Source organism: Dasypus novemcinctus, chromosome 15, assembly GCF_030445035.2.
Source record: "Dasypus novemcinctus isolate mDasNov1 chromosome 15, mDasNov1.1.hap2, whole genome shotgun sequence".
In the NCBI taxonomy this organism is placed as follows: Eukaryota; Metazoa; Chordata; class Mammalia; order Cingulata; family Dasypodidae; genus Dasypus; species Dasypus novemcinctus.
The window spans coordinates 94,861,880-94,888,761 of NC_080687.1; the positions used below are offsets into that span (position 1 = coordinate 94,861,880).

General features: G+C 37.8%; 1 protein-coding gene across 1 annotated transcript in view; it reads right to left on the reverse strand.

Moving 5' to 3' along the window:
- Positions 1-283: 283 nt before the first annotated feature.
- Positions 284-26,882, reverse strand: part of LOC101427048 (phosphatidylinositol 3,4,5-trisphosphate 3-phosphatase TPTE2-like) — a 109,610-nt gene continuing 83,011 nt past the window's right edge. Inside the window, exons 12-17 of the mRNA XM_058276680.2 lie at positions 22,239-22,319; positions 15,978-16,083; positions 7,079-7,170; positions 3,952-4,047; positions 2,675-2,745; positions 284-545 (exon numbers count right to left, since the gene is read on the reverse strand). Of these exons, the coding sequence (XP_058132663.2) occupies positions 449-545; positions 2,675-2,745; positions 3,952-4,047; positions 7,079-7,170; positions 15,978-16,083; positions 22,239-22,319 (543 nt within the window). The 3' untranslated portion in view covers positions 284-448. The remainder of the gene's footprint in view (positions 546-2,674; positions 2,746-3,951; positions 4,048-7,078; positions 7,171-15,977; positions 16,084-22,238; positions 22,320-26,882) is intronic.

Sequence of the window (26,882 nt, forward strand, 5' to 3'; positions counted from 1 at the left end):
AAGTGGAAGAAGAAATTAGAAATGAGCTTTTTAATAAATCTGAAATTACAAATGTGAAACAAATCAAGGAATGAATATATGTCCATGAAATAAATAAAATGAAACCCACAGTATTTGAGGGGATCACAATTTTTAAATAATTATTTTAATATGAAAGCTCTTATTTTAAGGTTTTTCAAAATAATACCTAATGTTCCAATGAAATGTGTTTCAAATTTATCTGAATAAAGGTGAAAACTTTATATGAAGTATATTCTTCCAAGAAATAAAATCAGCATTGAAATTTTACCTATATATATATTTTTAATGGAATCCTTAAGTACCTATGTATATATACAGAAATAAATGTGTATCAGAGAGGAAACTAACTTAGAAGCTATGGATTTGGGAAAACATGATTCTTTGCTAGGTGGGAAACTAAACAGCTATGACGTAACTAGGTTATATCTCATTCGAAATACAACTCCACTGCAAAATCTTGACTGTAAATTTTCCATGTTTTTGGTTTATGGGGATTATCCAGTTCATTTCTGGGAAGATAAAGTCTGAAAATAGAAGAAAAACATTTTTAGGGCTAAACGAAAAGCCATGTAGAGACACCCTTGTTAGAACTTAAAAAAATAGATTTGCTTGCTGTATCAGAGTCTCAGCCCCTTTTCTGATTATTAGTTGGCTCCTTACATCTCTCTAGTGAGTTGCAAAATATCATAATCTTCGATAACAAGCATGTCAGTATAAAAAGCAACCTAAATTCCTATAAATCATCCAGAAGAGACTGGATGTATATTAAAATCCAGAAATAAAACACTGATAAGCTTTTAAATCATGAGGTTGCAATTTTCAGTCATACCAGCTTTTCCAAGTAGTTTGGAAATTAAAATGTTAGAGAATATCTTTAAAAACTACACAAGTGAGAATAAAAGTGTCCTAAGTGGTTGCTTCTCCAAAATGAACATGGTGTAAAGGAAAAAGAACTGTGTCCTTTACAGTAATCACTCGAGTAGCACCTACTGAAGCTTCACCCAGACATTGCTCTTTGAGATACTCTGCTCATGTTAGGGGTCAAAGTTTATTTGTATATATCCAGGAAAAAACTGGTGAAATTTGTCCATCAAATCCAAAGTTCACTGTATCAAAATACATTAAATGTGTGTGCATTATAAGTATGTAAACCAGATGTTAAATTTACTGTTGCCTTACTGGACTTGAGGTGTTACCAGATTCAGTTCAGATTTGAAGAAAAGGCTAGGATTGTATGTAGTAAGAACTATCAATCATACCACATACACTAGTAATCACTTCTTAAAATGTAAAGAGAATGATTTTTAAAATATGACTTTTTCCTTTTGTATTGGATAGCATGGTGATACCAACAGTCTTTCCATTTTTCATCACCACAGAACAAATATCCCTTAAGGTGGAATACATGTACCTGGAAAATGTTTTCAGATATGGTAGAAGGTTCTCAGGAATAACAGTTTTCCTATCCAACTAATAGTTACTTTTATACAAAAAGATCCCCACTTTAGTTACTAGAAAATCATGTTAGACTATTAATGATTTTTAGCTTTCTTCATATATACTTATTGTGCCTTATAAATTTTTCCCTAGATGTAAGTTTATCAATCAGCTTATGAACTAGCTAGAAACTCCCAAGACCACACCTTACTTTAAAATGGACTTTGGTGGTACTCATCAATTAACCAATACTTAACAAGTGCCTACTATGTGCTAGATACTGAACAAACTTAAGTTAAACTTCCATTGGAGGGATTTATTACTATAGTCAAGACTTGACTATAATACCTTATAATTTATAACAGAATACCATTGGCATGGACTGTGGGGATAACGTGACAGTGGGTCTCTAGAATAGCTATATATTTTAAATAACCTGTGTGGCAGGTCGATATTATTTATGAATTCCAAAAAGAGATATTGACTATGTTTGTAAACTGGTCTATTTCTCTGGGTGTGATACCCTTTGAATGTATTAGATTCAGCTGAGACATCTGATTAAATTATGTTAAGATGAGGGCTTTATCCAACCACGTCATTATAGTGGGACTCAGCATCAAGTCCCAGCTCCTTTGGGCAGATAAAACAGACTCTCACATGGAAGTAGACACAAGGAGAAGAACACATAGGAATAGAGACAGCTCAATTGACACAGGAGAGGCCCCAGGAAGAGATGAGCCTGATAGTCTACAGCTGACCTTGTGAAGAGAGCAGAGCCACTGAGCCCGGAGAGAAACAAACCCTGGGGAGAAAGATGAGCCTTATGCCAGCCTATAGCTGAGCTCAGAGGAGGCTGGGACCACAGAGCCTTAAGAAGGAAGAGTTAGGCTGAACCTTCACAGACATTGCCACCATTTTGCTTCAACATGTGGCAACAGTTTGGTAAGGAAGCAACCTTGAGTTGGACTCTTGAGGGCCTTATAACTGTAAGCTTCTACCTCAAATAAATATTCTTTATAAAAACCAACAGCTTTCTGGAACTTTGCATCAGCACCCATTTTGGCTGACTAATACAACCAGATTAAGATGAATTAAACAATGAAGAATGGTGACTCAAGGGTTTTTTCCCACAACAATCAGCAGAAGACTTGCCAGTGCACTTTACACTCATACATTGAAAGATTAAGCTGTTTCCAATGGATTATCATAGCCATACCTGTTATTTTGTATAAAAGATGTATGGAACCAAAAGAAAAATGGGCAGTTGTCATAGTATTTAGGAATATCCTAAAAATATATGAAAGGAACACAAGGTTATTTTTCAGAGAAAAATTGATACAAAGAGCCAATTATTCTAAGGGGATTAAGTTTCCTTCTTTTGGGCATTTACATACTTCTCAATCAACTGTAGTTATTAAATATGCAGCACTCTACAATCTAAAATACAATACACACAAAGCACAATGAAGTAGGTTTTAAGAGAAGTGAATTTTTCCCATGATATTTAGAAATTTGGGGACTGGACTTTTAAACTGGTTTAGATAGTGCTAAACAGAACTTACTAAGGACCTATGCCTGTTTATACCCATATTTACACCCATATGCCCATTTCTATAAGGAACAGCCACAGTGACTAATTAACCATCCTTATTAATGATAATGATAGAATCACCTAACAATTTTGGAAGTATTTCCATTTCCTGGGTGTCAGCAAGGCCCCTTGGAGAGGCACCCATTAGAGGGGCACTTACCAGCCCCCTAATTCAAGTGGCATCCATCCAACATGACAATTATCCAGGTCACTTGCTTCAACACATCTACCATTTCATTACTCAAAAGATTCTGTCCCACAAGGGAATGAAGGAGGACACAGGAAATAAAATTTACACTGATCGCCATAGTTACCTCTTATCAGTTCTGAGCGATACTTTGATAGGAAAAAACCTAGTAAGGCTTAGAAATTTGTTACAAACAATAATAGATACACATTTTATATATTTAGTCAATATAAATAATACTCAGAGTAATGTCAATGATGACATTTTTTGTAAACTAAATATTGGATTAAACTCTATTTATAATGTGTTATATATCAATTCAGAGGAAAGGAAAATTCCCCTCATATTAAAGTATTTCATACATCATGTGGGACAATGTGTTTTAAAAATACAAAACAAAAATGTGGATCACTGCTATGCAGTAAAAAACATACCTTTGTTATTTTAATATCTTTTCTTATTCTAAAGCTAATACATGTCAATTATAGGATTTAGAAGAAGAAAATGTACAAAAATAAAAATCGCATGTGTTCTTCTTTTGCGGAAAAAAAACAACGGTAGATCTAACTTACTGTTTTCTTCTCCCTCCCTGGTTTGGGGTTGACTGTTTCCTATTAGCTCCCATGATGGGAACTGTAGGAAAGGAAATCCCAAATGAAAATCAGTCCAAAGACCAGACAAGAACAATGACAGAGGTTGTTCCTTGGTTACTCACCGAAGAGGAGAAAAATTTCACTTTCACGTCATCATAGAGAATTGGACAGTACAGTAGATCAATTATTACTTTGTCTGTTTCAGGGTCATGAAATATCTGTGAAAGAACACATAGAAGTCTCTATTAAACCAGTAATTATAAGTAAGTCTAACAGTGATGTAAGTTTAGGCTTCCTCTGTTTCCTATGTTTATTAAGAACTCTTGATCTTATAGTGCCTTATGTATAAATAAATGTCTGTAGAGTTAACGCTGTTGTTTGAATTTTTAAAAGGCCAGCATGTTTGGGGGTTTGGTGGGGCATTATTAAAAAGCAGAGTGTAGCAGTTTGATATGGTTATGAATTCCAAAAGTAGATAGTGGATTATGTTTGTAATCTGGTGTGTACTGGGCATGATTGAGTTTGAGCCACGTCATTAGGACATGGCCCTAATAAAAGGCATGGCAAAGGACAGAGTGGAGGGTTTTTGATGTTGGAGTTTTGATGTAGGAAGCCTTAAGCTGGAGCCCTGGGAAGTAAGCTCAGAGGAAAGAGAAGCAAGCCTCAGGAAGAGAGGAACCCTGAGTCCAAGAAGAAGCAAGCCCTGGGAAGAAAGGAACCTTGAACCCAGAGAGAAGCAAAACCCTGAAAGAGAGGAACCCAGGAAGCCTGAACCCTCACAGATGTTGGCAGCCATCTTGTTCCAACACATGAAAAGTGACTTTGGTGAGGGAAGTAATTTATGCTTTATGGCCTGGTTATCTGTAAGCTCCTACCCCAAATAAATACCCTTTATAAAAACCAACCAATTTCTGGAATATTGCATCAGCACCCCTGGCTAATACATAGAGCATTCAATTTTCTACTAGAATTTAAGTAAATATTGTTGAATTTGTGTGACCCGATTTTCACACATTGGAACCTCTTCTGAGAATACAGTAAGAAGTTATATTCTAAAGCTGCTCTTCAAAAAGCAATGCATAATCTTTTTTTTATCAAAAACCTTGTTTGTTGAATGGAATCACAAGCAGCATTCATTGAAGACTGGTGGGTTGGGGGAGCAAAGGTAGCTCAAGTTTCTGGACTAAATAGCTTTGAAGCTATACTGAGTCTTTCTCTGTTATTTACCCTGTATAATAATGGCACCACAATGTGAAAGGTCTATGTTAGGCACTGTGAAAAATATAAAAAAAGAAGTGGCAGGCACACTTGATGCCTTCTGGGAGCTGTACACATACAGAACAACAGTAGAATGTGCCAATCTGTATGATGAAGATTGAGTGTGATGTTGCACATTTCTGGGGATGTTAACAGGAGGTGTAGGATGAGACATCTACACAGAAGATGTAGGAATTGGGCTGGGCATGGAAGGATTTGAGTAAATAAAGGCACATAAAACAATCCAATCCAGATAGGAAGGGAAAATAATCAGCAAAAATGTGAAGCAGAATAGAGTGTTGGGTTCCAAGGGCCAGAGAGGACCCAGTTTACTTCTAATGGACTCTGCAGATGAAGTTACTGGTAGAAATAAGTTCAGCCATGCTAGGGCCACATCTGGAGAGCTCAAGAGTCAGGAAAATAAGCATGAAGTTGCTGAAGAATATGGTGGGGCATTTCCTATGTGAAAAGTGACCTCTTAATTACCACATGAAACTTTGGTTTAGTACTTTATAATTCAAAAAGCAACTTCACATATATTATACCATTTAATCCTCATAGTACTTGAGATGTTTATTTTACAGATGAGAACACTGAGCCAAATATGTTAACTGGCTTTGCCCATGTAGGTAGTTTTGTCTTCTGCTCTATATTGTAGTTTTTTCATAATGAAAACAGTATTTCAGGATGTGGCAGGACTATATATATATATTGCAGGACTATATAAACTGCCTGGTAGAAAGAGCAACAGAAAGTAAGAAGACCACTGCAGAAAGCTAGGCATGAGTATATAAGGTCCTGGCCAGGTGGGGGCATTGGGAATATAAAGAAATGGAGTGAAGAGGGCTTTCAAAGGCATAATCAGCAGGATTTGGTGACTACGTGGATTTACAGGGTCAATGTGAATACTGAATCAAAGGTAATACCAAATGTTAAGGCCTGAGTGACAGAACACCGATGCCTTTTGCAGAAGCAGAGGAAAAGCTCATTTGATAAATTTGTATTGACCAGTATTAGATCTGAATTGCTGACAAAGAGACTGTGAACCTTGTAGCCCCCTGAATTTGCCATACTGCCAGGCACCCAATGGGTGTTCATAAATATCTGTTGAGTGAATGAAAGAACAATTGGTAATTTAAAGCAGGGGATGGATGAGTGTGACTGAGATCATCTGTGGAGATAAGAACAGAAAGCTCTGGGTCAGACCTGGGTGAATTCCCTCAGGACATGCCAAAAAGAAGAGAAAGGACTAGTGTTGGAAGGTAGTAGGAGAACTAGAGACAAAAGCCTGAGAAAAAGCTTTTAAAGTTTATATTTCTTAGACACATGAGGAGAGCTTTCTTATTTATTGGTTCAGAAAAAGTCTCATCTTAGGCAGTTCACTAACATTTTAACAAAATATTGACCACCAGTTTCCACTGCTTTGGGTAAAGAGATTCTTCTCCAAGCTACACACTCTTGCACTGTTTCTCATAGCATGATCCCACAGAATATCTGAATTAGAATCACAGGGAACATGCTATGGCTCCACTGCAGGTTTCCCAAATCATTCTTTTGGGAATACAACCTAGGAATTACATTTTCACAAGCTCCTAAGTGATTTTCATGCATACTAAAATTTGAAAATCACTGGTAAACAATGAAAGATAAAATTGCCAAGAAGAAGAGAATTGGCTAAAAACGACCAGATACAGGAATCTAAATCCCTGAGAGATGCCTGGAAACATACTCAGCATTTGTGGGATGGTGAAAGGCAAAGGAACATTCTGAACTTAAAAATTTGTTCTGGAGATGCCTAGGGAAAGCTATTTTGAACAATGATGCTAATGTAGCACTGGTTTGCATCTGAACCCAGTGACACTAAGTTAGATGGCAACCAGAAAACAACATGGTGTCACTTTGGATGTGATGGCTTGGGGGTATTAACATGATGATTTCACTTAAAACTTGAAAACAAACACCAGAAATTCCAGTTCACATGCTTTCTCTTACATTGCAGTTATTGGAAAGACAACAGGAAAAGACAGTCATTTTCTGCATTATTATTTGCACTTTCAAATCACTTCCATCGCCTTTCCCAACACCTGAAAGAAATAAGAAAGGCCAGTTAGAGCAAAGATCAAAATGTCTGACCAGTTAACATTTTTATTGTAATAACATATATACATACAAAAATTTCCCATTTCACCACTTTCAACTACATAATTCATTGGTGTTAAAGAGAACTCCAGGGAAAGCAGATGTGGCTCAACAGATGGAGTGTCCGCCTGCCATATAGGAGGTCCAAGGGTTGATACCCAGGGCCTCCTGGCTCATGTGGTGGGCTGGCCAATGCACAGTGCTGCTATGTGCGAGGAGTGCCAGCCTGTGCAGGGATGCCCCTGCGTAAGGGTGCCCCCCTTGCAAGGAGTGGCCCCTGCACAAGGAGAGCCACATGCATGAAACTGTAGCCCACCCGGAAGTGGTGCCACACACACACAGAGCTGATGCAGCAAGATGACACAACAAAAAGAGACACAGATCCCCAGTACCGCCTGATGAGAATACAAGCGGACACAGAAGAACACACAGAAAATGGACACAGAGAGCAGACTACCAACGGGGGAATAAATCTTTAAAAAAAAAAAAAAAAAGAGGACTCCAGGATCAACTATCAGACAGAGGCCAGGAGAAACCCCAAGAGGCTGAGAGAGAGGCCAAGAGAGAGGCCAGAGGCTGGAAATGGTGGACACCTGAGAGGCTACGCCAGTGGAGCAGCTCAAAGCTGAAGAGACCAGCCCTGCCCTATGCCTGACTGCCCACAGCTGAGCTGGAGAAGGTGAGCCTGGAGGGAAAGCAGGGACCTTGGTAGAGACTGGCTGCCATTTTGCCTCACAATGTGGCAGCAGTTTATGAGACAGCATCTCTGATGATGCCTAAATCAAGGACATTTTCAAAACGTCCAAATCAGGACATTTTCACAGTCTTAGAACTATAAGATTTTACCCCAAATAAATTCCTGTTTTAAAAGCCAACCCATTTCTGGTATATTGCATTGGCAGCTCTAGTAAACTAAAACAGCTATCTTTATCTAAATTTGGTATTAGGATAATTTTGGTTCCATAAAATGAGTGTTCCCTTTTCTTCAATATTTTGGAAGAGTTTGAGCAGGTTAGTATAAATTCTTTTGGTAATGTTTGGTAAAATTCTCCAGAGAAGCCATCTGATCTAAGGGCTTTTCTTTGTTGGGAGGATTTTAATGACTGATCTCTTTACTTGAAATCTACTGTAAAATATTCTATTTTCTCCTTGACCAGTATAGGAGTTTGTGTGCTTCTAGAAAGTTGTCCATTTCATCTTGGTTATCTAATTTGCTTGAGTGAGTTGTTCATAGTATCCTCGTAGACTCATTTTTATTTCTGGGGAGTTGGTAGTAAACTCATTTTTTAGTTATTTGCATTCTCTCTTTTTTTCTTTGCAGTCTAGCTAAAGGTTAGTTGATATTATTGATCTTTTCAAAGAACCAACTTTTGGTTTTGTTTATTCTATTGGTTTTTTTTTTATTCTCTATTTCATTTTCCCACTCTAATCTTTCCTTCCTTCTGCTTGCTTGTGCATTTAGTTTGCTCTATTTTATCTAGATACCCCAGGTGTGGGGTTAGGTTCTGATTTGAGAGCTTCCTTTTTTTCCAATGTAAACATTTAGAGCTATAAATTTCATTTTCATCACTGCTCTTGCTTTATCACATAAGTTTTGTATTTTTTTTATCTGATTTCATTAACTCAAGATATATCCTAATTTTGCTTTGATTTCTATTTTGACCCATTGGTTTTTTAATATTGTGTTAATTTCCACATCTTTGTGAATATTCCATGTTCGCATTTTCTAGTTTCAAACCATTTTGATGAAGAAGATTTATTACATTTTAATTTTACTGCAACTATTGAGACTTGTTTTGTGACCTAAAATATTGTCTATCCTGGAGAATGATTCCTGAGCACTAGAGAAGAATGTGTATTCTGCTGCTGTAAGATGAAGTGTTCTATATATATCTATGTAGGTCTAAGTCTTCTATTTCCTTTTGATATTCTGTCTGGATATTCTATCCAATATTAACAGTGGTGTATTGAAGTTTCCTACTATTAATGTAGAATAATCTGTTTTTGCTTTCAAATCTGTCAGTATTTGCTTCATATATTTTGGGGCTCTGCTGTTAGGTGCCTATATATTTATAATTGTTATGTCTTCTTGTTGAATTGACCCCTTTATCAGTATATAGTGACTTTTTCTGCTCCTTGCAACAGATCTTGACTTAAAGTCTACTTTATCTGCTATCAGTAGCTGTCTTTTGGTTACTATTTATACGGTATATTTTTCCATCCTTTCACTTTTAACCTACTCTTATTTGAATTTAATGTTAGTATCTTGTAAACACCACATAGTCAGGCCATACTTTTTTATCCATTCTGTCATTTTATGCCTTTTTACTGGAGAGTTTAATCCACTTACACTTAAAGTCAGTACTGATAATTCATGGCTTTCTTCTGACATTTTGCTCTTTGGTCTTTGTAAGTCTTACATATCCATACCCCCCCCCCCCCCCCGCCATTCTTCCATTAATATTGTCATATTAATTTGATTTTTGTAGTATACTGTTTCAAGTCTATTCTCATTTGTTCCTGTATATATTTTAATATATTTTCTTTGTGGTTACCTTGGGGCTTAAATTTAACATCCTAAATCTATAGCAATCACATTGGATTTGATACCAATTTGACTTTAATAGCACAAAACACTGTTCCTGTACCCTACCATTTCCTCACATTTTGGTTGTACTTCTTACAATATCTTTATATACTGTATGTCCCAAACCATAGATTTATCCTTACTTCTTATGCATTTGCACTGTAGTCCCTGTAAGAAGTAAGAAATGGGCTTACATGCCAGAAAATGCAATAAAATAGTAATGGCATTTATAATTACCTATATGGTTACTTTTACCAGAGGTCTTTATTTCTTTTTCTGCTTCAATCCACTGTCTACTGTGAAGAAGTCTGAAGAACTCTCTTTATTCTTGCTTATAGGGAAGTTCTAGTGGTGACCAACTACCTGAGCTTTTGTTTTTCTGGGAATGTCTTAACTGTTCCCTCATTTTTGAAAGACATTCTCATCAAATAAAAACTTCTTGGTTGGCAATTGTTTTCTTTCAGTACTTTAAATATTTCATCCCACTGCCTTCTTGCCTCTGTGGTTTCTGATGAGAAATTGGCAGTCTTATTGGAACTCCCTTGTATGTAACACTTTGCATTTCTCCTGAAACTTTCAGAATTCTCTTCTCCTTGGCACTGGATGGTTTGACTACTACATATCTGGGCATGGTTCTCTTTGAATTTATCCTGCTTGAATTTCATTTGCTTCCTGAATGTGCATTTTCATGTCTTTCAATAAATTTGGGAAGTTTTCTGCCATAATTTCTTCAAATATTCCTTCTGTCCCTTTCTTTCTTCTCCTTCTGGGACTTCCATAAGGTATATATTAGTGTGTTTGATGGTGTCCCAAAGGCCCCTTAGGTTCTGTTCACTTTTTCTAAAACTCTTTTTTCTTTCTGCTTCTCAGCCTGAATAATTTCTTAATTCTTGTTTTCAAGTTTACTGATTCTTTTTCTGCTAGCTCCAATCTGATGTTGAAACCCTCTAGGGATTTTAAAATTTCAGTTATTTTGATCTTCAACTCCATTATTTGGTTTCTGTTAAAAATTTCTATCTTTATTGTGATTCTCATATTGTTCATGCGTTGTTTTCCTGAAATCCTTTACTTCTTTCTCTGTTTTCCTTGATCTCCCTGAACATAATAAGGATAACTTTTTTTTAAAAAGTTTTCATCTGTCATTTCCAAGTCTGTTTTTTTTTTGTTGATGGTTTCTGGAAATTTATCTTGCTCTTTTGGATGTGTCATTATTTCACATTTCTTTGTTTTCTTGTAATCTTTTTTGCACACTGTATATTTTAGTATTTAAAGTGTTCCCTCTTGGATTTAGTCCCCAAACTCTCTGTTCCTTAAGTTTTTGTCCAGCTAGTGATATGATTGAGATTTCCTTGAGTACCAGGAGCTAGCAAAAACAAACCAAGCAATGCAAAAAGATCTTTAAGAGTCTTTGCAAATTGGCTCTATGTTGGCTGGTGTATTCCTTCTGGTGCAGGGCCCTCTCAGTCTTTTCTGAGCCTGTGTCATCTTGTCCTGAGTTTGTGCTAGCTCCTGGCCTTTGGAATTTGAATACTTTTTATAATTCCTATGAAATAGACTCCTCCCCTCCCCCACCCAGTTCTGAGGGCTCTATTGCAAGGTTTAAAGCAGGTAATCCTTTGCCCCAGCACACTTCAGCTCATTTGTTTCTTATATTGTTTCAGCTATCAGAAGTTGCTTCTGCCTATAGGACAAGCTCTGGGAGGTCAAACCTGAAGTTTCCTGGTTCAGTTTTTCAGGCTACTACCTGATAAGATTGGCTCTGACCTACAGACACTTCCATGTCTGTTTAGGGCTTACCCTGCTGTCTCCAGAGCAGTGCCAGGGAGTCTGATGGGAGTGGAGGCTGGCTCCACAGTTTACCAGAAGGGTCAGAAGGGTGTGGGAGAGGGAACTGCAAGGGTTCCTGGAGCTTTTCCTATCATTTTTTTTTTAAGCTGCATTTTCTTGAGACAGTACTCACTCAGTTACTGCAACCCTTTAACTGTTTTCTGGAGTTCTGAGGAAAATGGTCCTGCCAGTTTTTGCTAGTTGTTCAAAGATTCTTTGGGAGAACGGCACCTTAGAGAATCTTATGCTGCCATCTTGTTGAAAGGCATATTAATCAGTTTTGATTATTCATCTATCATTATATTTGTTTTCTTTCCATTTAATTTTGTTTCCACTAACAGTGTATAATTAATTTGTCATTAGGAGTCATACTTTCTTCCCTCTGTTCCATCTTTCCTATTCTAGTTGCAGACTTCTTTCTACTGATATTTACCAGAAATCAGGGAAATGTAGCACTTAAACTAATTCAAATAATTATCACATGACAAGAAGAAGGCATTGATTTATACACTTAAATTAATTTCCACACTTGTAAAAATTTTAAAATAATTTATATTTACATAACTGAAAATCTGTTTAGTTTCCTGCTATTATTAGTTTCTTATATTTTTATGTATAAACATATTCTCCCAGAACTTTTAAAAATTTTTTATGTTTTATATATGAAACATAAATGTTTCTGTTTTAACCATTTTGAAGCATACAATTCAGTGGTATTAATTACATTCAGTGTTGTTACCTTCGTCACCATTCATTACCAAATGTTTTCCATCAACCCAAACAGAAAATCTGTACCTATTAAGCAAAAACTCCCCATCTTCTCCTCCCCTCTGAGATGATACATATATACACACACACACATACATAAAAATCACAACCACATACATATACATAATATGAATATATATTAATATTATTCCTCCAATTTTTTTGTAGAGAAATGGTTCCATAGCCCTGTTCTATATATTGCATTTTTAAAACATTTAATTTTACTCATTAAATAACAAGGAACCAGTAAAATTGTACCATTAGTTGAAAGAAGAATTCAGAGTACTACACATTTACAGTCAGATGAGGATGGATGAAATGCATTTACAAAGAGTTGCAAAACAGAGAATCAATTGTATTCCACTGGACAAATTGTATTTCTATAGACAAAAATTATTTGCATTACTATCAGTTTTCTACAGTGTACAGAGTTGTAAAATAGCTCAAAGACAGTGAAAGGTAGGCATAACCCTGAAAGGGTGCACTAGAAAAGATATTGCCCATTTCAAAGTTGTTCACTCTCTTTCTTGACAGTCTTTTTATCCTATGATCATAATAATCTCAAAGGAAGATTATTCTTATTCAAAATAAGGCTAGCTTCATTAGGTTTGGCCTGATTATTTACATAGATGCAATAAGAATTTTAACTCCTTAGATTTGTTCTACTATTCTAAACTCATACAGTATCCAGCAGATGCAAAGGGCCACAAACTCAAACTCATACCTTATGAAGTCTTCATAAGGTAGCTCAAACTGGACCTTTAAAAAGCCACCATTTTATGTTAGTCTGAGGCTAGAAAACCAAGCCCAAGAAACTAACAACCAGATTTTACTGCAGTATTTCTAAAATGTGGGTAAGGTCCTCTCTTCTTCAGATCTCTGCCTTACAGTTTTTTGTCTGTTAGTTTAAGAAGTCCTTTATTTCACAGACAGCATAAAAACAAATTTGGCATGACTAATGGCAGAGATTCTGAATTAGGGGAATCAGTTAATGAAGATTTCATTTTATAAAGGATTACAGATTAGACTTGTCCCTTGGATGGCCCCAGAAAGGCCTCAGATGCCCCAGCACTGGCCCTTCTCCTCCAACAGAACTCTACTCTCTGGGAGACAGACTGGAGTGCAGATACATGCCAGAGGCCTTTAGTGCAGGGCTGCTGTTGTGGTCCCCCTTTCACTTTCAACTACACAGTACATTGTGGGTTTCTGCAGGGTTTAAGCAAAATTCAAGAGAAATCACAGTTTTAGGGTATGCTATCAGGCTGAAACAATATTCATAATTCTGGAACTTGTTCAAATATTTTAAGCTTGAAAATTTGAGAAACTATTTTTATTCTCATTCTTCATATTAAAGAAATGCATTAAAACTCCATCAGGAAAAAACCCATTAGACTAAAAGACTAGACATTAATGCCTGTTTGACTACTCAAAAGTTCATAAGTCCAAATGTTTTGTGGAGATACTGTCCTTCCCATTGTTAACAAAGAGGAATCCAAGGCAGAGTATACACTCAGGGTCCAACACTGGCTGTCACACCACCAAGTTGGTTTTTTAGTTGGGTTTAAATGTCCTAGTGGAAGAAACTTCTCCAACACAGGCCAAGTTGCCTCTTCTACCACACTGTAAAGTAGTACAGCTCTTTTTGCTGGCCCCATCGAGTGTGTAAAGGAAGGGGAAGAGAGGCCCTGCTCTCCCCACTGGCACCTCTGGACTTACAACAGTTCTGGGGTGCTGGGTGAGGTCAGCCATTCTTCTCCACTACAGTCCCATCCCTCATAATTCATACACATTCTATGAAGCGGTCAGGAGGAACTTGGCTGTCTACAGAACCTTTTCACAAGCAGCTGCTCATGTATATACAAAGGCAGACTCCTGCTAGAACCGGCTGTGTTTGAAGGCTCTGCCTGTACAATGCTCGTTTGGAAATTGAGAAAAATTTTCCCACAGAAACAAAGCTACTGGGTTGAAGTTTGTTTACAGAAGCCACAGACCTATTTTATCTACTTGTGATAATCTGCTAATATATCTCTCCACCACCAAGAGGTGGTGATGATATGTATTGGGGAACTAAGCATATATAAATAATTAGAAAAAGAGCACTTTCCATTGTAAGTGTCAATTGTAGTTTCTTTTTTAACTAGGTAGTTTTTACATACTTTTAAAGGATTCTTTTATTTCTGAATAACTGGATGACGTGTTAAACAAAGCATGTCTGAGTCTTACGTTCCATGACTCTTCAGAAGGCCAGAACTTGCTCTTCGGGGGGGACGCTGGAGTCCTGGTAGCGTAGCCCCGAGGCCAGCCCAGGCATCCAGGGCGCTCCCTGATCTTGCTGTCGGGAGAGGCCTGTGGAGTTCTGCTTTAGATCAGCAGCATCTCCCCCTCCTCTGTCCCTGGCAGTGAGAGTGGTGATGCGCCATCCCTTCCACCCTAAGACATCCCTGACTTTGTACCCCTCCTGGTGGTGTGGGAGGACAGGGGAAGCAACGCGGATGATGGAGAAACACAGAGATGGGTGAGAGCAATTCCTTTCACCCCTTTCTTTTCCTTATTAAGTCCCAGAGATGGATGATGCATCTGACCAATTTTCCTTCCTCCTTGGCAATGGAGGAACCCAGTCAGGTTTTCAACAGTCTCTTTACTTCCTGAAGCAGGCAATCAGCTCTTTTGAAGTTTATAAGGATTTTTCCTACTGGTACTAAAAGACACCCCTACAGAGTCCATCTTTTCCCTACCCTTTCCATTTTCAAGTAGGTTCAGGTAGGGCATAAAGGAAGGCGCATGTGCTACCTACTTGGGGAGCTTTCTCTGATCCCCAGGCTGAACTGGGGCCACCCCTGTGTGCCCAGAGCACATTGGACAGCTCTTCATCTGTGTGCTTAGTCTTCTCCTTGGCTTACCACCCAGGGACTCCGTAAGGGCACAGGGCCTGGCCCCAAAACTCAATAGTTATTTGTAAAACAGAATTCATGGGGACTAAGTAAAATCCATTTGTAGTTCAGGTGTTTAAGATATCTTGGTGGAATTAATGAGGGTAAGAGGGTTACAAGTGGAGGAGGGAAGGGAAAGGGAAAGACTAGCACGATGAGAAAACAGAGTCTCTGAAAAGAGTAGGTGAAAATAAGGTATGGGATCTAAGATGCTTCCACCAAGATGAGCCCATAGCAAGGAGTATGAGACAAAGTGGCCTCGAGGGCTCACAGGCACTTGCTTCCCCTCTCTTCCATCAGAGCTTCTCCCCTGAAAAGTCCACATGGGGTTTAGGCCAGAGGAGCAAAGAGAAAAGGGAAAAAAAGGAGGGGTAAATGAAGTTCCCCAAACTGGGGATGTCTGTAAAGGGAAGGTAAAGCTGAGAGAGGAAGAAGGAGAAGGACATCTAGGAGCTGACCAGAGGCCACAGGGTCGCCAGGCTGATGGGCAATTCCAGAGTACGATTCACGTGTGAAGGTACATTAAGAAGATAGCCACAAGCTGGGATGGCCCAAATACAGAGTTATGAATAAAACCTTTCCAAATAGTAACAGCATTCGTTCTCTTGCCCAATTCTCCAATTACATGTAAAGCACTTACTATGAATAGAATGAATAACAATCCTTTTGATTATGAGTGTTTTTCTTGGAGGAAGATTCCAGTAGTAGTCATTTATCACTTTTTCAAAATATCCAACATATCTATTCTGTAAAACAAGACAAGCCTCAATTTAAGTAGAATACAAAAGTCTATGGTCAGCATTCCTTTTTGTTTTTTCTTTTTTTCTTTTGCATAGAGCTTTTTTTTTTAAAAAAAAAACTTAATTTCAACTTCAAAAAAATAAAATAGACAAAAGACAGCTTAACAAATTATGGAAGCATTACTTTAAAAAGTCCTGTCCAGGCACATGTATCCTATTTAATCCTAAAAACAAACTCAATTGCTTCCCCAGTATTCCAAAAGATGAATAAATGAGTACAGATTGTTAAATGACATGACCAAGTTCTCCCTGTTAAAGAAAAAAATGAAAAAAGAAAGCTTGCTCAAAATCATATCTCATAAAACCAAATCCCATATTCCTTTTTTTACACTTACCTTGATATAGTACCTCCTCTACCTTTGCCACAAAATATTACATTACTGTTGTACAATTATTAATCTATAATCTATAAGATACATTAATTGCATTTTCCCCATGTATCACCATGTTAACACTTTGTAATAGAGAAACATTCTTGTATGTGTATCTCCCACCAAAATCACTATGCTATACAGTCCTTAGATAATCCTCTAGCTGTCTTTCAATTAACATTAACCTTCCTAGACTGCCCCTTTTCAGCCATAATCACATTAATAAATCAGCAGTGTTGGTTATATTCATTATGATGTGTTACTGTCAACTCTATATCAATTTCCACATATTTACAATCAACCTTATTAAACATTCTACATACATTCAGCATCAGCATACCCTTCTTAATCCACATTCTGTCTCCTACTAATCTATACTCTATAGCTTATTTATTTATTTATTTATTTAAAATTTATTTCTCTCCCCTTCCCCCCCCAACCCCCCAGTTTTTTGCTCTCTGTGTCCATTCTCTGTGTGTTCTTCAGTGACCGCTTCTATCCTTATCAGTGGCACCGGGAATCAGTGTTTCTTTCTGTTGTGTCATCTTGCTGCATCAGCTCTCCATGTGTGCAGTGCCATTCTTGGGCAGGTGCACTTTCTTTCACACTGGGCAGCTCCCTTACAAGGTGCATTCCTTTCACATGGGGCTCCCCTATGCAGGAGACACCCCTGCATGGTATGGCACTCCTTGCATGCATCAGCACTGCACATGGGCCAGCTCCACGCGGGTCAAGGAGGCCTGGGGTTTGAACCACGAGCCTCCTATGTGGTAGGTGGATGCCCTATCCATTGGGCCAAGTCCACTTCCTATACTCTATAGTTTAACTTGATAAGTTTACTCATGCATTGTATAGAGCTTTTTAAGGACAGTAATTAACTAGAGGAACTATATTGCTTACAGGTTGCTTATGATGCAGATGGCAACTAACCAAACAAACAACAAAAGATTTACAACAAGATCACAGTAAAGCACCACTAATTGCAACTGTGGGGAAAAAAAAGTCTTTCTGGAGGAGGTGGAGCAAGATGGCAGCAAAGTAAGGAGCTCCCAGAGTCAGTTCATCCTATGGGCAGTTAGTATCACACAGAGCCATCTAAAGCACCTGTTTGGGGCTCCAGGAGACCAGAAGAGCATCTTGCAACATCCTTGAAGGAATGGAAGGAAGAGACTAACTGATTTTCAGAGCTAACTGAAAATCCAGTCAAGTTAGGGACTGGCTTCTTTCCACCAAGATTGGATTGCAACTCTAGCCTAGGCTCCAGCCCCACCTCTGGCATGGAGGAAGCTGGGGGGATCTACACCAGGCTTTCCAGGCAACTGCAGGTGCTTTTAGCCAGCATAGACTGAACAGTTGGACACCTGGGACTCCATCCCAGCACCCCAATATGATAGGATGGGAGCTGGGCTTCCTCGGCCTCTCCAGGTAACTGCAGACATTTTCAGCCTATGTGAACTGGTTTTTTGAGCACCTTCAATTCCTTTCCACCTCTACCCCAGAGGATAGGAGGGGGCTAGTGCTTCCTCAGCCTCTCAGGGCAACTGCAGGTGCTTTGGGCCTGCACAGACTCGATGTTGGACACCTGTGGCTCCACCCCCACCCCCAATAGGAAAAGAGAGGAACAGCCTCTATAGGCAACTACAGGTGCTTTTGGCCCACACAGACTGAATAGTCAGACACCTGTAGCTCCATTCCCACCCCCAAGTAGGATAGGAGGGGAGGTGGGTTTCCTCAGCCTTTTGAGGTAATGGCAGACACTTTTGGCCTGCACAGACTGAACTGTTGGGTGCCTGTGGATCCACCCCCATGCTCTAATAGGACCGGAGGGGCTGGTGCTTCATCTTCAGTTTCACATCCACTCTTCTCCCATTCTTCAAAGGCTCCTCTGCCCACCAAACCACAACACTCCCTTCAACTCAGTCACAACAAAACTGCTTCTCCCCAAACCCAGACAGACTTTTAAAAATATATTTTTATTGAAGTATATCATTTATACAGGAACATAACATAAACAAGCTATACTAGGAGACAGGAAGAGATGGCCCAGTCAAAGGAACAAACCAAATACCTTGAAGAGATTCTGGATTTGAGACAATTAATGATAATCACATAATTCTCATAAATCATTGAATTGAATGAAAATATGGCTAAAGAGAGTAAAGATATTCAAAAGGCACTGAGTACACTTAAAGAGCAATTTGACAGCCTGCAAAGAAAAGTAACAGTCCTTATGGGAATGAAAGACACAATGGATGAGATTAATTATACATTAGAGACACATAAGGGCAGATTTGAAATGCTTCAAGACAGAACATCTGAACTGGAAAAGAGAGAACAGAAAGAGAAGAGAATGGAAAAAATGGAACAGGGTGTCTCAGGGACTTGAATAATAATGTGAAATGCAAAAACATACATATTATCAGTATACGAGAAGGAGAAGAGAAAGGAAAAGAGCCAGAAAGGATATTTGAGGAAATAATGACTGAAAACTTCTCTACCTTTATGAAAGACATAAATATCAATGTCCAAGGACAATGCATCCCAAACAGAATAAATATGAATAGACACCTACTATTCAGAATGACAAATAACATAAAGAGAAGATTTTGAAAGCAGCAAGAGAAAAGCAAAGCATCACATACAAGGGAAACTTTATAAGATTAAATGCTGACCATGGAGGAGAGAAGAAAGTGGTAGGATGTAATTAAGGTATTGAAAGAGAAAAACTGCCAGCCAAGAATTCTGTATTCCGCAAAGCTGTCCTTCAAATATAAGGATGAGTTCAAAGTCTTCACAGACAAAAACTGATAGATTATGTTACCAAAATACCAGAATTACAAGAGATACTAAAGGGAGTGCTGCAGCCTGAAAGGAAAAAACAGGGATGAAAAGGTTGGAGAAGAGTGTAGAAATGAAGCATATTAGAAAGGGTAAAAAAAAAAAAAAAAAAAAGAAGACTATAGTATGATACAACAACTGAAAACCAAGAGTCAAAATGGATGACATAAGTAATGCCTTTAGACTTAAACATTGAACGATAATGGCTTGAACTCACCAATCAAAAGACACAGACTGATAGAATGGATTAAAAAATATGACCCATCTATACGCTGTCTACAAGAGACTCACCTCAGATATAAGGACACAACCAGGCTAAAAGTGAAAGGTTGGAAAAAATATTCTATGCAAATAATAACCAAAAAAGAGCTGGAGTAACAATACTAATATCGGACAAAATAGATTTCTAAAGGAAATCTGTTATAAGGGATAAAGAAGGTCATTATATATTAATAAAAGGGGCAATTCAATGAGAAGAAATGACTATATTAAATATTTATGCACCTAACCTGAGTGCCTCAAGATACATGAGGCAAAGCTGAAGGGAGAAATAGATGTCTCTACAATAACAGTTGGAGACTTCAATACACCACTCTCAGTATTGGAGAGAATATCTGGACAAAAGATAAAGAAAGAAACAGAGAACTTGACTACTATGATAAATGAATTAGACCTAACAGACATCTAGAGAGCACTGCACCCCAAAACAGCAGGATATACTTTCTTTTCAAGTGCTCATGGATCCTTCTCAAAGATAGACCGTATGTTGGGTCACAAGACAAGTCTCAATAAATTTAAAAAGATTGAAATTATATAAAACATTTTCTCTGATCAAATGGAATGAAACAAAATCAATAATGGACAAAAAAGGGAAAATTCATAAATACACGGAGATTAAACAATACACTCAAACAATCAGTGGGTCAAAGATGAAATTGCAAAAGAATTCAGCAAATATTTTGAGATGAATGAAAATGAGAACACAACATATCAAAACCTATGGGACATGAATGCTGAGAGGGAAATTTAAAGCCCTCAATGCTTACATTAAAAAAGAAGAATCGGCTAAAATTGAAGATCAAATTGCACAGCTGGAAGAACTAGAAAAAGAGCAGCAAACTAATCCCAAACTAGGCTGAAGGAAAGACATAGTAAAAACAAGGGCAGAAATCAATGAAATCGAGAACAACAACAAAAAAAAACCCCAAAACAATAGAGAATTAAAAAACCATTAGTTGGTTTTTTGAGAAGATCAACAAAATTGGCAAACCCTTAGCTAACTTCACAATGAAAAAGAGATGATACAAATAAATAAAATTAGAAATGAGAGGGGGGACATTACCACTGACCCCAGAGAAATAAGAAAGATCATAAGAGGATTCTATGAATAATTGTATGCCAAAAAACTAGAAAATGTAGATGAGATTGACAAATTCCTGGAAACACATGAAGCACCTACACTGATTTTAGAAGAAATAGAAGACCTCAACAAACCAATCACAAGTGAAAAGATTGAAATGGTCATCAAAAACCTCTCAAAGATGAAAAGCCTGGGACCAGAAGGCTTCACAGATGAATTCTACCAACCATTCAAAGATGAATAAATACTGATCTTGTTCAAGCTCTTCCAAAAAACTGAACAGGAAAGAATGCCAACAAACTCAGTCTATGAAACTAACATCACCCTAATTCCAAAAGCAGATAAAGATAGTACAAAAAAAGATAACTACAGACCAATATCTCTAATGAATACAGATGCAAAAATCCTCAACAAAATACTTGCAAACAGAATCCAAAAGCACATTTAAAGAATTATACACCATGATCAAGTGGGTTTTATCCCAGGTATGCAAGAGTGGTTCAACACAAGAAAATCAATTAGCATAGTAAACCACATTGATAAATTGAAGAAAAATCACGTGATCCTCTCAATTGATGTAACAAATGTGTCACAACAATGTAAGGTGTTGGTGGTAGGATGATGTATGGGAATCCTGTATGGTATGCATGATTGTTTTGTTAACTCACAAGTTCTCAAATTAAAAATTAAAAAAAAAAATATCCAGGTTCAGGGGAGGAGTGGAGAGTGGGAGTGTGGGGAGAGAATGGATGAAACATTGTTAGCTAGTGTGAAATGATTGTTGAAGTTGTGTGATGAAGATGAGGGGATTTATATAAGATTTTGCAACTCTTGTGTATGTTTGAGATTTTCCATAATAAAGTATTGTTACAAAGAAAAATTAGGTGAAAGTATATATTTCACATGGATATTATGAGAATTAAATGAGATAATACATATAAAAGTGCACCAGTGTCTGGTATACAATATAGTCTTGAAAAATGTTAATTCTCCCTTCTTTATCTTTCAAAATATAGGCACTTTATCTCGAGCCCTCTCTCTCTTTTCCTCTCTCTCCGCCTCCTCCCCCCACCACTCACACACAGACACACAGGGAAGTCATGCAGAAAGCTTCCTTGTAATGATCTGAAGGAGTTCAATTGCCCCTGCAGGAGTTTGTGAACAATTCAGTTCCACTTTAGAGGGAAATAAAAGACTGATGACTTTACATAATCTTAGTGGTCTGGGACCTTAGAGATTTGACATTCCTACTTTGGGGAGGGATTCAACTTCTGAAATCTAAACAATAACCAATATAAAATGGATAGCAGGATGCCCTAGGGAGAACCTAACGTTTGCAAAGAATGAGCAGCCCCTGAGATGCAGCTCTCAGCCTTTGGAAGGAATTAAGGCCACCTGACCTGTCATAGTGTATCCACGTGCTGCTTGCCTGATTGTGAAAGAAGAGTCTAAAAAGAAACCAAGCCGTGGGCACTGTTCTTAGACAAATCTCCAAAGAGCCATGCCCCCACCCTCTTTGCAAAGAAACTTACCTGAGAAGGTGTTTCTACTCCCTGAAATTTAGAACTGGTGGCTTTATCTGTCCGTCGTTCTCCAAAATAGAAAAGGCTTTCCTAGAGAAAAGAGGAAAATCCGACCATGGTGCATGTACAGTTTCCCCTTTCCTCTTTAAAGCATTTTTAAAGTTTCTAAAGTCATGTTATTTCCTTAAGTCATTGTTCTCTGGGCAGAGGCTCCCTGAATAACAAAATTAATAAAGACCACATCATAGATTGCTGTCATTTAAGATTTCATATAGACATGGAATTTTAGAGCCGGAAAGACCTTAGAGATTATCTGATCCAACCCTTTGTCCTACCATTCCATTTTTTAAAAATGTTTTTTATTAGAGAAGCTGTAAACTTACAAAACAATCATATACATGTGTGGAATTCCCACACAACACCCCTCCACCAATATACTAACTACATTGTTATGGAACATGTGTTGCAGATTATATCATCAGACTATTGCCACTACTTACCATTCCATTTTATAGTGAGAACACACAGACCCCCCCCCCCCCAATCCCAAATGACCCTTCATGGAGCTGTATAGCCACTTAGGGGTAGAACAGGTCCTCGAACACAGGTCTCCTGGCTTAGTCTAGGGCTCTAGATCAGTTGCTTTTCAACTTTTTATTAGAGTTGAAGGTTTACAAAAAGATCATGCAAAAAAACCCTCCATTTGACCCTTTTATTAATACTTTGCATTAATGTGGTACATTGGTTACAATTATACTATTAACTATAGTCTAAAGTGTACATTAGGGTTCATATTTGTGTTGTATAATCCTATAGTTAAAATTTTTTTTAATTCTAGTAATATATAATCTAAAATTTCCCTGTTTTAACTACATTCAAATATATAATTCAATGGTGTTAACTATTAATACATTTACAGTGTTGTGCTACCATGACCAGCACCCATTACCAAAGCTTTTCCATCATCCCAAACAGCACACCTCTACCAATTAAGCATTAATTGGTAGTACCCTACTCCACTCCAGTCCCTGGTAACCTTATCAAGTTCCTGCCTTTATGAATTGCTGATTATAATGATTGAATAAGATCATTCGATGTTTGTCCTTTTGTGCTTGACTTGTCTTACTCAACATGATGTTCTCAAGGTTACCCATGTCATTGCACGTTCACTCCTTTACACTGTTGTATGTATATAGCACATGTTTTCAGTTCCTCTCCTAATGGATACATGGTGGCTTCCATCTTTTGACAACTGCAAATAATGTAGTTATGAACACTGATGTGCATATATCTGTTTGAGTCTCTGCTCTCAATTCTTTTGGGTATATACCTAGAAGTGAGTACTTCTATACTTAACTTTCTGAGACACTGCCAAAGAGTTTTCCACAATGGCTGCACCTCTTTGCTTTCCTACCAACAGTAAGATTCTCCATTATCTCTATGACACTTTTTATTTTCCATTTTTTAAAAAATAGTAGGGAAGTGGATGTGGTTCAAGTGATTGGGCTCCTGTCTACCATATGGGAGGTCCCAGGTTCATTTCCTGAGGACTCCTGGTGAAGGCAAGTTGGCCTGTGTGGTGAGCTGGCCCAACAGAAGAGACAAAGAGGAGAGACAATGAGAGACACAACAAACCAGGCAGCTGAGGTGGCTCAAGTCATTGAGTACCTCTCTCCCACACTGGAGGTCCCAGGATCAGTTTCTGGTGCCTCCCAAAGAGAAGACGAGAAGAGAAGACAAGCAGACACAGAGCACATGGTGAATCAACAGAGAGCAGACAGTGAGGGCAAAACAACAAGGGGGTGTGTGTGGAATAAATAAATAAATCTTAAAAAAAAAATAGTAGCCAATTCTAGTAGGTGTGAAATGGAATATAGAGATTTTGATTTGCATTTCCCAATGTTCAGCATCATTTTGCGGGCTTAATTTGCCATTACTATATCTTCTTTATAGAAATATCTATTCAAGTACTCTTACCATTTTTAAATTAGGTGGTTTAACCTTTTTTTTTTTCTTTTGAGTTGTAAAACATCTTTATAAAATCTGGATATAAAACCCTTATCTGATATATGGTTTCCAAATATTTTCTTCCACTCTATAGGTTGTCTTTTTCTCTTATTAGAGAAGTTGTATGTTTACAGAAAAATTATACATAAAAGGTAGAGTTCCCCATAATATCCTATTATTAACACCTTGCATTAGTGCAGTACATTTGTTACAATTCATGAAAGAACATTTTTATAATTGTACTATTAACTGCAGTCCATCATTTACAATAGCTTTCACTATCTGTGCTATACAGTCCTGTTTTTTAACTTTTTATTCTAATAATATACACATTCCCTAAAATTTCCTGTTTTAGCCACATTCAAATATTTAATTCTGTGCTGTTAATTACATTCACAATGTTGTACTCCCATTACCACCATTCATTACAATAATTTGTGATCAACTCAAATAGAAACTCTTTACAAGTTACGCTTGAACTCCCCAATTCTTATCTCAAAGCCATCCCCTAATAATCTATACACTGGATTCTGAGTCTATGAGTTTCTTTATTTCTAATTATTTCTATTTTTTTTCTGGAACTCGAAACATCATTATATTCAGTTTTAAGAATGAGGTAGGATCTGGGGGATTTGTGATGAAAAAAAGGTAGCACTCCTGCAGAGGTCCAACCCAGCAGCAGGGGTAGCTCAGTAGTTGAGCACCTGCTTTACATGTTCAAGGTCCCAGGTTCAATCCCCGGGACCTCCAGCTATCTTAGTAGAAGCCTTAAAAATGGTCTTCAAAGGATAGGCATCCCACACGGCTTTTTTTTTAATATATATTTTTTATTTTTTTAAAAGATACTTAGATTACACAAAATGTTACACACAAAAAATAAGGGATTCCCATATGCCCCACTCCCCACACCTCCCATTCTTTCCCACATTAACAACTTCTTTCATTTGTATGGTACATTCATTGATGAAACCATTTTTGGAGCACTGCCATTAAGCATAGATTATAGTTTACATTCTAGTTTACATTCTCTTCCACACAATTCTCTTCCACACAATGCAAGATATATAATGGCCTATATCTGTCATTGCAATGTCAGTCAGGAAAATTCCAAGTCCCAGAAATGCCCCCTCTTCTTACCGCTCCCTGTGGCCACTGTCTCCACATCAACGATATAATTTCTTCCATTGCTAGAATCACAATGTCTATAGTAGAATACCAGTAAGTCCACTCTAGTCCACATTTTATTCCCCAATCCTGAGGATTCTGGGATGGTGATGCCCACTCCCCCTCTAATTGAGAGGGGGCCTCAATCCCATATGGGTGATGGATGGGACTCTTTGTTCTCCTGAGTGTGACAGTTGTGACTTCTCTACATGTGCCTCTTCTGTCCCTTCTATTTGAACCTCTAGTTGGTGCTGGAGTTGGTAGGCATACATCCAAGAGACTGGAATCTTTCAGCTGTCCATGTGCCAGGTGGGCCCTGAGCCTCAGCAGAGTTGCAATGCCTACTCTCCAGTTCACTGGACTCACCCAGGACAACTAACAAGGAGGTGAGAATGGACAACCACCATACCGACACGGCTTTTTGACTTATACTATAGAATATAGTCAGTAGTGCATGAAGAAGACAAAGATGAGATGTTGAACTGGTTCAGCCCATGAACAGCATCCAGAAGGGGCTAAAAGAGGGAATGGGGGATGGTCTGCAGGGTAGCCAGATTCTTGAGGTCCCCACACACAGAATGTGCTTCCATTTATTTAGGTCAACCTTGATGTCTTTCAACAATGTCTTGTAGTTTTCCCTGAACAGGTATTTTTCATTGTTGGTTAAATTTTTTACTAGATATTTTATTCTTTTAGTCACTGTGCTATATGGAATTGTTTTCTTGATATTTTTCATTACTAGTTAAAGAAACACTACTGATTTTTGAGTGTTGATCTTATCCCTGTCAAGTTGATGAATTTGTTTATTAGCTCCAGGAGCTCTGTTGTATATTTTTCAGGATTTTCAATATATAGGATCATGTCATCTGCAAATAGGGAATGTTTTACTTCTTTCCAAGTCAGATGCCCTCTGTTTCTGTTTCTTCCCTAATTGCTCTGGGTAGAATTTCCAGTACAATGTTGAATAATAGAGGTGACAGGGGGCATCCTTGTCTTGTTCTTGATTTTAGAGGAAATGTTTTCATTTTTTCACCATTGAATATGATGTTAGCTGTGGATTTTTATCATATTGAGGAAGTATGCTTCTTTTCCTAGTTTTCTAGGATATTTTATCAAGAATTGGTGCTGGGTTTTGTCCAGTGTATTTTCTGCATCAATTGAGATGATCATGTGTTTTGTCCATCATTCTAGTAATGTAGTGTCTTACATTAACTGATTTCCTTATGTTAGCCATCATTGCATACTTGGGGTCAATCTCACCGGATCATAGTATATAATTCTTTAAGTGAGTTGCTGGATCTGGTTTGCTAGTATTTGGTTGAGGATATTTGCAACTATATTTGTAAGGGGTATTAGCTTGTAAATTTCTTCTCTTGTGGTATCTTTATCTGGCTTTGGTGTTAAGGTGATTTTTGCCTCAAAGAATGAGTTAGGGTGTTCCCTCCTCTTAAAGTTTTTGGAAGAGTTTGAGAATGGCTGATG